The sequence below is a fragment of the Apium graveolens genome, chromosome 4 (genome assembly GCF_009905375.1).
Source record: "Apium graveolens cultivar Ventura chromosome 4, ASM990537v1, whole genome shotgun sequence".
Classification (NCBI taxonomy): Eukaryota; Viridiplantae; Streptophyta; class Magnoliopsida; order Apiales; family Apiaceae; genus Apium; species Apium graveolens.
In genome coordinates, this window is record NC_133650.1 from 316,539,739 (window position 1) to 316,553,940 (window position 14,202).

General features: G+C 33.4%; 1 protein-coding gene across 1 annotated transcript; it reads left to right on the forward strand.

The window, feature by feature from the left end:
* The first annotated feature begins 524 nt into the window (after window positions 1–524).
* Window positions 525–3,166, forward strand: LOC141720314 (putative Histone-lysine N-methyltransferase ATXR5). Its single transcript, XM_074522653.1, has 6 exons — window positions 525–966; window positions 1,515–1,577; window positions 2,142–2,356; window positions 2,494–2,594; window positions 2,683–2,904; window positions 3,007–3,166. Exons 1-6 carry the CDS (start codon window positions 525–527, stop codon window positions 3,164–3,166), a joined length of 1,203 nt encoding a protein of 400 aa, XP_074378754.1.
* The last annotated feature ends 11,036 nt before the right edge of the window (window positions 3,167–14,202 follow it).

A 14,202-nucleotide genomic window follows, 5' to 3' on the forward strand; every position in this document is an offset into this window, starting at 1 on the left:
CACCTATTAAGTTAAATATTATTTACTTGAAAATAGTTAATTTTTTGAAACATGTAAATTTATGATGATATATAGAGGGTGTGCATATTGTGTATTGAGAGTGCTAAATTTGATCTTTAAGGAAGAAATAAAAATGATAAAATAAATGATAAATTTGCTTCACACATATCATTTTTTGGAATAACAATTCAATTAAAATAATAATTGACAAAATACATTTAATATTATCAAGTATTATAAAATATTGTAGAATTATTATTAAAACTACAATGATATATGTTGAAAAAAAAGATAATGTGTAAATTACTAAAATATATATTGATAACGGCTATATTGGTAACAGCTATATTCCTAACAGCTAAACCCTAGAAAACTCCGCTCCTAGAAAACTCAGCCCCTAGAAAACTCCCCCTGTATTGTATCTATAAATCCCTTTTCACAAGCCCTCTCCCTATCAACATCTTCAATTACAAAAATCCCCAATTACAAAACACAAGCTCAGACATTTCACAACAGATCTGAAGATGTCTTCATTCAACACACCTATAGCTTCCCAACCCAACCACCCCCCACATTCTCAACCCAACCACCTCCCACAGTTTCCACCTAAGAAGGTCCCGCGTGTGCACAAGTTTAGGTCACTGGCCGATTTATATCAGGCCACAAAACAAGTTAATATACCAGTCGATTCTCGGCCCCATCTTCCCAACATCTCCGGCCCCCCAGTCCACCCAAAAGAGAAATATATAGAAGATCTCCTGAAGGCAACCATAGTTGTTGTGGCTCCACATATTTATTATAATGAGCTCACATGTAAGATATGTGGATTTGGGGACAAAGAGGACCAAATATTGATATGTGATGATTGTGATAATGGGTTTCATATGAAGTGTCTGAGACCGGCTGTTCTTGAAATTCCCCCTGAAAACTGGTATTGTGATGGTTGCCGCAGTAAGCACCCAGAAGGTATCTGTCACTCTACTTCATTACATTTTATGTTTGTGCGGGTCCTAATAAAATTAATATCTAAGTTTTAGTCGCACTGATCTGAAATACAAGTTAGTAATAATTGTTGTGACCTAAGTGTTGATTTGAGATTACAATTGTTACAATTATTAATAAACCACTGGTTGTAGAATTCTGATTTCAAACTAAAGGCAGATGATAATAATAGTTTGAAATTTTAATATATCTAAATGTAAATAAATTTTAGCTAAAATTCATTTATTATTATTATTATTATATTATTAAATTAAATATACAAATAAATGTAATTCACATAATTAAAATCTACACATTAAATGATAAATTTGTATTTTCAGTTTCAATAATGAAGAGTTTCTACTAAAAAAGGTAGAACTTTGTGTGTTTGTGAAAATTATAGAACTTGTGTAACTTTAAAAATCAAAGTAAGGTAAATAGGAAAAATGTGGTCCTGAATTTTTTTTTATTTAATTTTACAATTGGGAGTTCTTTTTAAATTTGATTTGATTATATTGCACAATCAACCACAGATGGATCTAGTAAATCAAGGAAGAGGTATTTTGGGATTATAGCTAAATACATTTCACCGGAAGGTAAGATTTTATTATTTTAAATCAAGTTATTGATCATTTTTGGAATTGTGTATATATATATATATATGTTGTTAATCTTTTATTATTGTTATTTAGTATATGAAGTGTTTTAATTTTAATTTTAATTTTGCTAATTTCCATATTATGTGACATAATTTTGCATTTTATCAATAGCATATTGTTTTATTAGTACTAATCTTGTCGAAAGCAAAAACAGACCATAAATCCCCCTAACTTCTTTGTAGCAGGTAGGGGCCTATTTCTCAAAGTTGTGTACATCATTTAAACTAACTAGGTACAACTAAAGATGTGCTAATTTTTCACATATACATTAAAAAAAATTGTTTCTTTACAAATATAAATAATTGACATTTATCTTACTCGAGCTTTATTTAAAATATATTTAAAAATATAAACATGATTCATAATATTTTTTCTACTTATAGTTGTATTATAAATTACTTAGTTGTATTATGAATTATTGTAATGACCTCATATTTTTGAATCCATGCCACTAATATTTTAATATTTTGATAGCTATCTTATATATTGTTAATATTCTAGGTCCTCAAAAAAGGCGTAAACGTTTGCCAAAAAAATATACAAAATTTCTTCCGTACGTTCCAGCAAATGATGTTGAGAGTAGGAACAGACAAATGGATTCTTTACGTTTTGCTCTGCAGAGTAAGAACGTAGCATTTAGTGATAAACTGACATACTCACATGACATGGCTCCTAAATCTGCTAATCAATCCAAGTATGAGGCAGATGACATCCAGGTATATACATTTTAAATTTATACTTGGTAATTATATGAGCACAACTTGTTTCCTTTGTTAAGTAATGTTCTTTTCTTTTCGAATTTATCTTAATTGAATGCACATTGTATTTAATGTTATATTTCTTATATGGTTAGGAACTATCTACAGAAGATTACATAACAATAAAGAAATGTAAAGCAATGATGAAAGAAGGAAAATGTCCTCCTCTTAAAGTTGTTTTTGATGAAGTGGAAGGGTATAAAATATATTTCATAGATTAATTGGGTTTTGTTATTAATTATACAGATAGAATGTATATTAATTATGCATTTTTGCATTTCCAGGTACAAAGTTGAAGCAGATGGTCCAATCAAAGCCATGACTTTTCTTGCTGAGTATACAGGAGATGTAGATTTTGTCAGGAATCGGAGAGATGATGAGAATTTTGATAGCTTTATGACCCTCCTTACTTACAGAGACTCAGAAGAAGAAGATGGTCTCTTTATTTGCCCTGACAAGCGGGGAAATATAGCTCGCTTCATCAGTGGCATTAACAACCATTCTGCGTAAGTATTTATGTGGTTCATACCCTTTAATTCTATATTTTTCATTGTCTAGAAAATATGGATACCCATACCAAAATATTGACTAGTGCTGTATTTTTACAGGGAGGGAAGAAAGAAGAAAAACCTCAAATCTATGAGGTACAATGTTCGTGGTAAATGTCATGTTTATCTTATCGCTCTTCGTAATATAAAAAAGGGAGAACGACTTTGTTACGATTATAATGGACAAGATAATGGATATGATACACAACATTTTATTTAGGAGGCATCGTAGGAATGAACATTTTTTTACCAATGTACTCATTCTTCATATTTGTTATTTTGTTATATATTTTAGTAAGGCTAAATGACTTATAATACATGTAGTTGTTGATATGTAGTTTCACATTAATGACTTATAATAGTTACAAATTTTAGTATCTGCAATGAATAGAATAAATTTGTAACAACTAAATCAAGAGATTACATAATATATTTTGAAACCACTGTATTGTATAAGTCACATATAAAACATTAAGAAAGTGCCACAACCTCTCCAGCATTACACACATGTAACCTACATTCGGGAGCTAATCCACAGTTTCCTTTTTCACCACCATGAAGAAACTGCAAGTAATTATTTTTTAGAAAAATTGTAATTTTATTCTCTAACCCCTAAAACTCACATTCTAATCAACTTCCATAAATTTGTTTTCTCCAAACATAGAATTATGTTCCTTCCTCTTGCAAGTTTATATATTTATATATATATTCTTGTTCATTTGACACATAAAATCATAAATTTTTGAAGATCAGTTTTATGCATAGGGGCAAGTTTACTCACAAAAGTACTTAACATGTTTTATATTGTATTAAATAAGTGATAAATTTGACACTGAGTCAAACTTTGTGAGCTCCTTCATAAGTTTGATACCATATTAAGTAAAGAATTCATTTTAAAACTATAAAGTGTTAAAATTAGAAGGCCTAATAAAAATGAATTTATATTACAGTCTAACAATGGTAAGTGTTCATGTAGTTTTCATAGTCCATTGGTGTAGCACCTGCCTATACTTCCAAGAAAATTACAAATCAAATTTTATTATAATAAAGAGCAACTTCAACAAATTTCTAAAACTTTATGTGAAATATATATATATATATATATACTTAGTCCTCTAAGATACAAAACTTGTCTGATTCCAAGCAATATCTAGTTTTCTACGTCCTAACTTATTTTTTAATAATCAAATTTACTTGTGAATTGGGGGAGAGAGAAATGAAGCTATCAAAAAGTAAAAAGTAAGTGATATGTACTAGTTAGGGAAGATATCACACTACACGAAACACACAATACAAGAAATATGGCTTTTTTTGACCAGCTTATTTCGACCAACTCAAAATAATGACAAGAAATGACCGTGCAGAAATATCGGTCGGAATTTAAAACACAATAATGACCTAAAGATAATGGCGATCAGTATATGTGTATTACCGACCACTTATTCTGACCACGGTCAAAGGTTGTCAAATATTTTTTACTCTTGCTCGTGTGGTGTCTAGATCAAACAAAATTCTGATCAAGTAAATTGAATGGTGTTCGGTCGATAAATGTAAAAGTCAAACCTTGTTGAATAACCGTTAAACTGATCTACACATCAGCTAAACCAGTATACCAATCGGGTGTTGGTCGGTTTTTCTCGGGTGAAAAAGATGATCTTTAATTTTCTCTGCAGTTATCAGAAAATGAAGTGTTTATGTTTTTTGACCGATTATGGTTATATATACATGCATATGATCTATTTACTTAAAGTTTATATCATCTTTTGATTTTGTTTCAAAATTTATAAGTTAATCTTGAGGTATATTGCATACACACACATATATATATTGATGATGGTTATAAGTGTGTGTGTTCATGCGCGCATGTCTTTATGTATAAATATGGAGTATATATGTGATCTAACATATTTTGTTTGTATTTTTTATAAATGTAGGCATGGATGCGAAAGATCGTTTCTACAGGGAAGTCGTCCGGTAAGTCACCGAAGCGAAGGAAAACTTATCAAAGCTTGAACAAAAGATGTAGGAGAAGAAGATCAAAAATCAACTAATTTATGAGATGGACAAGTGTGGGATCAGGATGGAGGAATTTGAAGAGCAATTGAAGGTGATCGAGTATTTAAAGATGACTTACATCCATATTAGAGAATGTTGAATGTTGTTTTTTTTGTTTTAATTATGTTAATTTATTCGGTGTAGGTATGAACTGCGATTTAATTTTTTTTGGATTGTAAATGATGAACAATGGATTTAATTATTGGTTTTTTATTTGAAATTTAAAAATTTTCCTGATAGCTTTAAAACTATCGGGCAAATTTTTAAGACATGATATAACCAATACCGACCAACTATTACAACTGATCTACTTAATCATGACCGATTGTGGCTTTTCTTGGGATTTATGCGAACAATGACTATATTCATCGTATATCGATCGAACTCATACAATACGGTCGATATCAGCCAGTCATTTCTATTTTTTAATCTAACATATCATCTGACTCTATACCAACCACATTGGTCGGTAATTACACAGACAAATTTACCGACTGAGGCAACAGTCGGTAATATTTATCTATTGCGACCAACTTTAGGACCAAACATGATTGCAATTAGACATATTAAATTTTTCAACCAACCTATTTGATTGATTGGTGTGAGATATAATATTTTAATCACATAAAAGTTCGGAAAGTGACCAATGGGGTTGCTTTGGAGGTTTTCCAATTATTTTTGCTTTTAGTACTTCTTGACGTCATTTTTTGTATAAGTTTAAGCTATTTACACACACAGACATATATATATATATATTCCTCTATAGCTTGAGATATCTACACTCTTTACCTTTTAATCTTCATCCAACTTTGTAGCTGTAGATATGGGCGTAGATGCAGGTGAACAATCAACCATACCAAACTTTTTCAACAAATCTTTGATATACTTAGTGTAGCTGATGAAGATTCCATCACTTCTTTGACTGACTTGAATTTCAAGAAAGTAACTCAATATCCCCACCATACTCATTTCATATTCACTCTGCATAAGCTTAGAGAATCTTTGGCAAAACTTTTCATTTGTAGAACCAAAGATAATATCATCCACATAGATCTGAACTATGATCATATCATCACCATGCTTCTTGTAGAAGAGAGTCTTGTCAATAGTACCTCTAGTGAATCCATGCTTAATCAGAAATTCTGATAGTGTGGCATACCAAGCTCTAGGTAGTTGTTTTAGTCCATAGAGAGCCTTGAGTAACTTGTATACAAAATTTGGAAATTCTAGATCTTCAAAGTCAGGTGGTTATTGCACATAAACCTCTTCTTCCAACTCACCATTAAGGAATGCACTCTTCACATCCATTTGATATACCTTGAAATTTGAATGTGCAACAAATGCAAGAAAAATCCTTATTGCTCCAAGTCTTGCAACTGGAGTAAAAGTTTCATCATAATCAGTTCCTTCTTCTTGTGAGTAGCCTTTTGTAACCAACCTTGATTTATTTCTGGTGACTGTTCCATTTTCATCCATTTTTTTCCTGAACACTCACTTTGTTCCAATTATACTTCTGTTCTTTGGTGCAGGAACCAGTTTCCAAACTTGGTTTCTCTCAAACTGATTTAGCTCTTCTTGCATAGCAGATATCCAATCAAGATCAAGAAGAGCTTCCTCGGTTTTCTTTGGCTGAACTTGTGAAAGAAAACATGCATGAAGGCATTCATTTACAGTTGTAATTCTAGTCCTCACTCCAGCAGTTGGATCACAAATAATTGCTTCTTTAGTGTGACTTCTATCCCTCATTCTGGTATGAGTTTGTTGACTTGAGTTTTATGTGTTTTCTTCACCATTGACATGACTTGCAGAACCTTTCTCTCTTTCTCCCCCTGAGTTTGTGCTATCAAATTCAGGTCCATGAGCTTCCATTCTCATGATTCACTTGTTAGTTGACTTTCCATCTATTCTATGATGTGTGTTGACTTCAGCTTCAGAATCACTATCAATGTTCAGATTTTCAAACTTTAGGGCTTCTGCTTCATTTTCATCAAGGCATTCCAAGCCTGGGCACTTGTCATCATCAAAAGTAACATCTGTGCTTTCCATAATTTTCTTTTGTTCAAGCACATAAACCTTGTAGGCAGTTCTTTCCAATGAATATCCCAAAAAAAATTGCCTCAAAAACTTTAGAGTCAAATTTTCCCACATATTCAGAGTTGTCCTTCAAAACATAGAACTTGCTTCTAAACACATGAAGATGCTTCACAGTAGGCTTCCTTTTAGACAAGATTGAGTAGGGTGGTTTTCCCAGATTCATGTTAATGAGATATATGTTTTGAGTATAACAGGCAGTGTTCACAGCTTCTTCCCAAAAACTAGTTGGTAACTTTGCATCTTGCAGCATTGTTCTAGCAGCCTCTACTAGTGTTATATTCTTTCTCTCAACTACCCCATTTTGTTGAGGTGTTCTAGCAGCTAAGAATTCTTGAACAATGCCTTTATATTTGCAAAATTTAGTTAAGGTTGCATTCCTGAACTCTGTTCCATTATCACTCCTCAATCTTTTCACACAATTCCGATCTTCAGTCTGCTTCTCAATCTTCTTGATGTGCTCAATTATGAAGTGTGGATTTTTATCTTTAGAGTGCATAAATTCTACCCATGTATATCTTGAGTAGCCATCCACCATCACAAGTGCATATCTTTTTCTTGAAATTGACTGGACATTAATTGGTCCCAATAAATTTATGTGAATAAGTTGCAAAGGTGCACTTATCGAATTCACAGTTTTACTCTTGTGACTTGATCTTTTTATTTTACCTTTTTGACAAGCATCACAGACTTCAACTTGAGCAAATTTCAGATTAGGCATATCTCTTACTAACTCATTTTTAACTAGAGTATTGATTGCCTTGAAATTTAAGTGAGATAGCTTCTTATGCCATGACTTGCTTTGCTCTACAGATGCCTTGGTATAGAAGCAACAAATTCCATCCTCATTTGCTGAGTCCAACTCTGCAACAAACAAGCTTCCCTTCCTTGTTCCTTTCAGAGCAACTTCACCAGTTTTCTTGCTGATGAAAGTGCATTCTTCTTTGTTAAATAAAACCTTAAAACCCTTGTCTGCAAATTGGCTGACACTGAGAAGATTTACTTCAAGACCAGCTACCAGTGCTACATCTTCAATGACAACATTTCCAGAAATCAATTTGCCATATATATCCCATTGTGAAACCTTTGCTGTTGTCTCCAAAAGTCACTAATGGGCCAGCCTTCTCCTCAAACCGTGATAGCAGGGCCATATCACCTGTCATATGTCTTGAGTATCCACTATCTATGATCCATATGACTTTTTTCTTTTTGCCATGCGCACAATGAGTTTAAGTGGGTTTAGCAACCCAAGCAGTGTTGGGTACTTTCTTCTTGTTAACAGATTTGATAGAGGTAGAGTTTGATGATTCAGAAAGAATAGAGTTCATTGAATGATGTGCATTATCCTTTTTAGCTGAAGAATTAATATTGATTTCCTTAAGATCAACTGTTAGCTTGTGGCAACTTATCATTACTTTCATGTTGCAAGGTATGCAATCAAACTTATCACAGAATGCGTAGGGATTTTCAGTTTTTGCTTCATTGTACTTGTATGCTCCCATTCCTAGCTTACTAACAACCTTTTTACAAAGGTGAGTTAGATAATTAACAGAGCCATATTTTTGACATTATTTTCTTGGAGCATCTGCAACATAAGCAAAGTTGTTGCTCTTGTTTATCCCAATTTTTATTCCCAACAAACATAAGGGGAGTTGAATGTAATTCTGGCTACTTTTTCAATTTTAAAAACTATTCTACTATGAATATATATCAGTGTTTGATTTAGCTAAAGTACGGAATGAGAGTATTGAAGAAATCAAACACAAATTTATCAAATACAAGTATTTAAAAACTTTCTGGTGGATTGAATTTATCCAACAGAGATATATTAATATGAGAACTCTGTGATGCAATGTCTTTGCACACAGCTGCTTACAAGTTGAACTTACAAGAACAGAGAAATTCTTTACAGATATAACTTTATCTATTTCTCTGGTAATTGCCTACTAACTTGGATACTATTCTACTTGCTACACTTGGTTTATATATCACCAAGTTACATGATTAAAAGACAAACAAATAAGACAAAATATTTCTAGTCTAATTTCATGGTTCTCCATTTCTCAATCCAGCATCTTTGAATATCTTCAGTTTGGCATGGAAATGGAAATGCTTCTTTTTTCCCTAAAACCTGTAAATAGGCTGCCACATTCCATTTGCTTACAATCAACACATATGACTGTCAAGTCACTATCAACTGCTCTTTTGAATTTGTTCATCTATTGGAACACAGTTAGATCATCCGTTAAAACTCAGTGGGATCATCCATTGGGATTTTGTTGGATCATCCGTTGAGAGTCTAGTTGATCATCCGTTGAGAATTTAGTTGATCATCTGTTGAAGCCTTGTGGAACATCCTTTGAGACTATCTTTATAGCAGTTAACTCCATTTCATTTATACAAGATTATATGACATCTAATATTTACAATTAGCAAACCTATCTTTTATATCAATCTAGTATTCAACATGACTTAAAATATTCTACAACATCTAGTTCTTTAAGGCATTACAATATGCAGAAATGTGCTACTAAATTTATTAATACACAAGCTACCCTTTCAACGGATATTGAAGTGATCATCCATTGAAAGCTATAAAGTTACTAGATAAAATCTACTAAGTGTTTTGTTTAACTTATCATCAAGTACACAACATATTCCTAACAATCTCCACAAATTTATGTCTACTGGAATTATAGCCATAAATTAAGAGAAACTTGATGATAACAAAACACCCTATGAACACAGACTGAATTATAGTAGATAAAATTTACAAGTGCTGCAAATTAATGACAAACATATAGAGGAAGGTTTGTAGAGAGTCTCACAAGCCATTTTCAAGGTGCTCCTCTAGATTTAGCAAATTTAGATTATTTCCTTGACTGTCTGAACTTCTTACCCAACTTCTCATTATTTTCTTCAATCTGGTGTTGAAATTGCTTGTAGAATTCAGATCTATCCTCATTTGTCTGATCCAGCTTTTCTTGCATCTTCATGAGAGTTTCATTGCTTGAAATCTTAAGCTGATCTTCCAATCTGAAGAATCTTCTGATGCATTTTTCATCTTTGAACTCTATTATCCAGTAAGGCCTCAAATGCACTCTTTATCTAGTGAATATAATAGTTAATACTCTTGGGAGTGCATTTGGGTTTCTTTTGATGTTCATTATCTCCTCAATTTTATTTAGTACCATTTTCTTGGCAACAATGTTGAATCCAAAATTCTTCTTTATTGAGGAGAAAATTTTCACCAAAACAGATTAGCCTTCATTGAAAATTCTGTGAAGTGGCCAAGTCATCTTTTTTCCACCCTTGTACCTGAAGACTAATCTTTCTGGAAGATGTTTATAAGCATCAATAGCTCTACCTTCTTCTAGCTCATCCAGATAAAGATTTATGTCTGAGAATTCTTTGATGTAACAAATGAAGAGTTGATCTCCCTTATTGATAGTTGGTTTGGGTTTGGCCAATGATTTGGATTGAAGTCTGATAGGCTTGACCTTCTTGATTGCTCTTTACTTTGTCTTCTTTGGCTTGGATATGATTGGATTGTTTAGATCAGGAAGAGGTAGGCTTTCTCAATCTATAAGTTTATCCTTGAGAATTATGGTTTCACCATGGAAATTCATGTCAGGATAAACCTTGAATTCATCTTATTCCATTATGGGCATGGCTATTTGACTTGAGGTAGTAGATTGGGTTGGCATATATTCATCCTCGTCTTCATTGAAATCCGTCCTCCTCTTTGGTTTGAGCTTGTATCTTTGTTTCTTAGTCTGCTTTGATTCTACTTACTTTTTTTCAGTCTGAGTCTTAGCTGTTATAGTGGGCATTACAGAATCTGTGGTTGCAGGCTTCTTAGCTTGGTTCTTGGCCTCTAAAGCAGCTTGCTTTTGTTGTTGTTTGAGCCCCACCTTTTCTTTTTTCTTAGCCTCTGGAAACTGTGGATGTCCAACCACCACACAGATTAATTTTCCATTCCTGTAGATTTTATCAATTCTTTTCTTTAGCACTGAATCTCTAGGATCTTGGAAGAAAGAAATAAACCTTCCAAGCAGCTTCTTCTCATCAGGCTTGGGAGTTTTATAGGCGAGATCCAATGGATTTTTGTCTGAGTTCTTAGGATAATTGTTTTTTAGCTGAAAAATCACATTGGCATTTGGAGATTTGATTATTGAGGATTGACCCCTTTCCAAGTTCCCCAAGCTCATGTCATTGGCTGAAATTGGTCTCAATTGAGAGAAATGAGAAAAGGCTTTGTCTTGTTTCTCAATTGGACCAAATTTCTTCCTGATGTTCTCATCAAGCTTATCCCATTTTTCATTCAACTCCAATTCAGCTGTTGCTATTTTGATTAAATCAATGTTGTCAAGCATTGGTGGCTTTGTGAAGGCAATTGATAGAACTATTACCATGCTAACATTTATGTTGAGCACTTTCTTTCCCTCATTAAATGACTCTCCCTGGCTAATTGGAATGATAGAGTCTGTCTCCCCCTTTTTGTTAGCATCAAGTTGAGCAGAGTTTGAGGTCTGTGCAGCCACCAACTGTTGCAGTAAACTTGTTTGAGTTTCCTGATTCATAAGTATATTGGACATTGATTTTTCTATATTTGTCAATCTTGAATCCATGACCTCAACCTTCCTGTTCAAATCAGTTTCCTTCCTTAGCTTTTGAGCTATTTCTGTCATTGTGGTGTTAGGGAGCCTGGCATCCAACCTTACTATAAAGTCTTGTTTCATTTTAGAAAGTTCTTGCTTTGGAGCATCCACATCTTGACTTTATTTGAGAGCTTGTATCTTGTGTAGTTGAAGAGATTCCAAGTGAGCTTTAAGTAAACTTTTGGTGTTGGCACTTGTGGATGCTTGAATTGTTGTTTGGGTGTCATGAATGAGCTTGAAATGTGTGGATTGGAGATGTGAATAAGAGCATTCCTTGTGCATTATCCATGATGGAATATCTTCATCTCCCCCTGTGTTCATGCCTTCTTCTTCATCATCCTCACCATCATCCCCAAAGGATTCTTCAGCATATTCAAAATCATCACTAGTTGTTGCGGGCATGGTAGTGATTGCATCCTTGGACCTTTGCATGGAGGCAGTTGTGTGCACCAAGTTGAGAATTCTCTCAGTAGCCACATTATCCTGTTCATCCAAAACTTGATAAGCTGGGACATGGTGAGTAAATGCCTCAGCTTCATAAGAAACAGAGTCTAAAACAGCTTGATAATCTTGCTGAAATAGCTGTTTCTTTTCAGCTTCATTGACATCCCTTAACTCACTAACAATGGGCTCTTACCATTCTTATGTACCTACTTTTCTCTCATGATCTCCCTTTTCTTGCATCAAGTGCTCCCCTTGGCTTCCCACCCTCACCTTCACCTACTAAGGTAGGACTCCACTCACTCACTTTTGCAAAGCTAGAAGAAATAGCTTGCATAGATTCACTCTTTTTCTCTCCTTTTGCCTGAGAGCAACTCAGCCTCTCACTCTGTTCACTCCCTTCCCTCAATCCTAGGAGTGATTGTACAACTACTAAATCATTTGCACTTGTAACAATAGTTGAGATTTCAAGTGGTGCAAAGATAGTCAACGGATGAGAAACATCCGTCAAAGTAGTAGTTGAGAGTTTCAACGGATGACTACTGTTAAGCACATTTATCAGGTGTGTAGTTGTTATGTTTATTAATTCTTACTTTCCCATTTCTATTGTTTTTCTTTTAGATTTTGCTTTACCCTCAATTTTCTCCAATTTTTCATTCAATTGCTTGATTGACAGATGGCCTACATTGACTCTCTTATCCTTTTTCACCTGACTTGTTTCTCCTGGAACAAAGTTCTTGAAAACTAATCCATACTTCTCATTTAACTTAGCTAGCTGGGATTTGCTAACTAGCTTTATTTCACTTAACAGATGTGGTTCCTTGTCTTTCGACGGATAATTCTTTTGATTATTCGACGGATAACATTCATCATCCGTCGAATCCACATCCGTTGAAAGTCCTTCTTCCAAGTTGGAATTCAGTTTCTCTTTGCTCTTTTTCCAGGCTTCATCACAAAAAGATTCTATACCTTGAACTTTAGTAATTTGAGCATGAACGTCTCTGGATGATTTCCATGCCTTGATTACTTCCTGTTCTTGTTCAAGCTACTTTCTTAAAATCTCCTCTTTCTTTAGGGATTCAGTTAGTTCCTCTTTAGCAGTCTTGCATTCTATCTTCAATTTCAAACTCAACAAATTGAGTTTCTAACATATTGTTTCTTTCACTTAAAAACAGATTGTTCTCTTTAATTTTAGTGTTTTCTTTAGTGAGAGATTTGAGTGTAACACGCATATAATATAATTCAGTAGACATGTCATTTATAGCATCATTACACTCAGCTTTAGATAAATGTGCTAGATTAGTGGTGATTACCTGATTACTTGATGAACTAACTTCTGTTTCATTTTATTTGGCCATCAGGGCTAGATTGACATAGCTTTTATCCTCATCTTCATCCATCCGCAGCCCAGTCATTTTTTTGAGTTAGAAAGGCCATTTATTTTTGTTTGAGCAAATCAAAATACTTTTTTTGTAATACACAGGCTCAAACTTCTTTCTGTCAGAATCAGGCTTTCTGCATTCACTTGCAAAATGACCACTCAAGCCACACTTAAAAAATTTGAATTTTGACTTGTCAACTATGTTTCTGTTTGGTTTGGTTGCTCCAAATTTTTTCTTGAATTTGAGCTTGGCAAACCTTCTGGATAGAAAAGCTAGATGTTCATCTATGTCATCCATATTGTTAGGTCACACAACACTATAGAAGGGGGTTGAATACAGTGTTACTACAATCAAATCAATTTTGAACACAAGTAACAGTAAACAGATATATTCAATATGATAAACTCTGTTACAATAAAACTGTACTCTCTCAGTGATAAACAAATATCACTAAGAGCTGCTAGGTTACAATATATAATCTTCTCGATAATGATAACACATATAGTGTAAACCCAAAGTCTGTGTTTATATAGTACACAGTTACAAGATAACTTCTAATTGAAATGGAATATAATTCTGTCTCTTATAATATATTAATCAGATATCTTCTACAAGTCTTCCAGTCT

Coding starts and splice junctions, on each gene's coding strand:
- LOC141720314 (XM_074522653.1), top strand. CDS start 525: ATGTCTTCATTCAACACACCTATAGCTTCCCAACCCAACCACCCCCCA. Junction 1,578..2,141: donor TAAATACATTTCACCGGAAG/GTAAGATTTTAT, acceptor TTAATATTCTAG/GTCCTCAAAAAAGGCGTAAA. Junction 2,905..3,006: donor GGCATTAACAACCATTCTGC/GTAAGTATTTAT, acceptor GTATTTTTACAG/GGAGGGAAGAAAGAAGAAAA.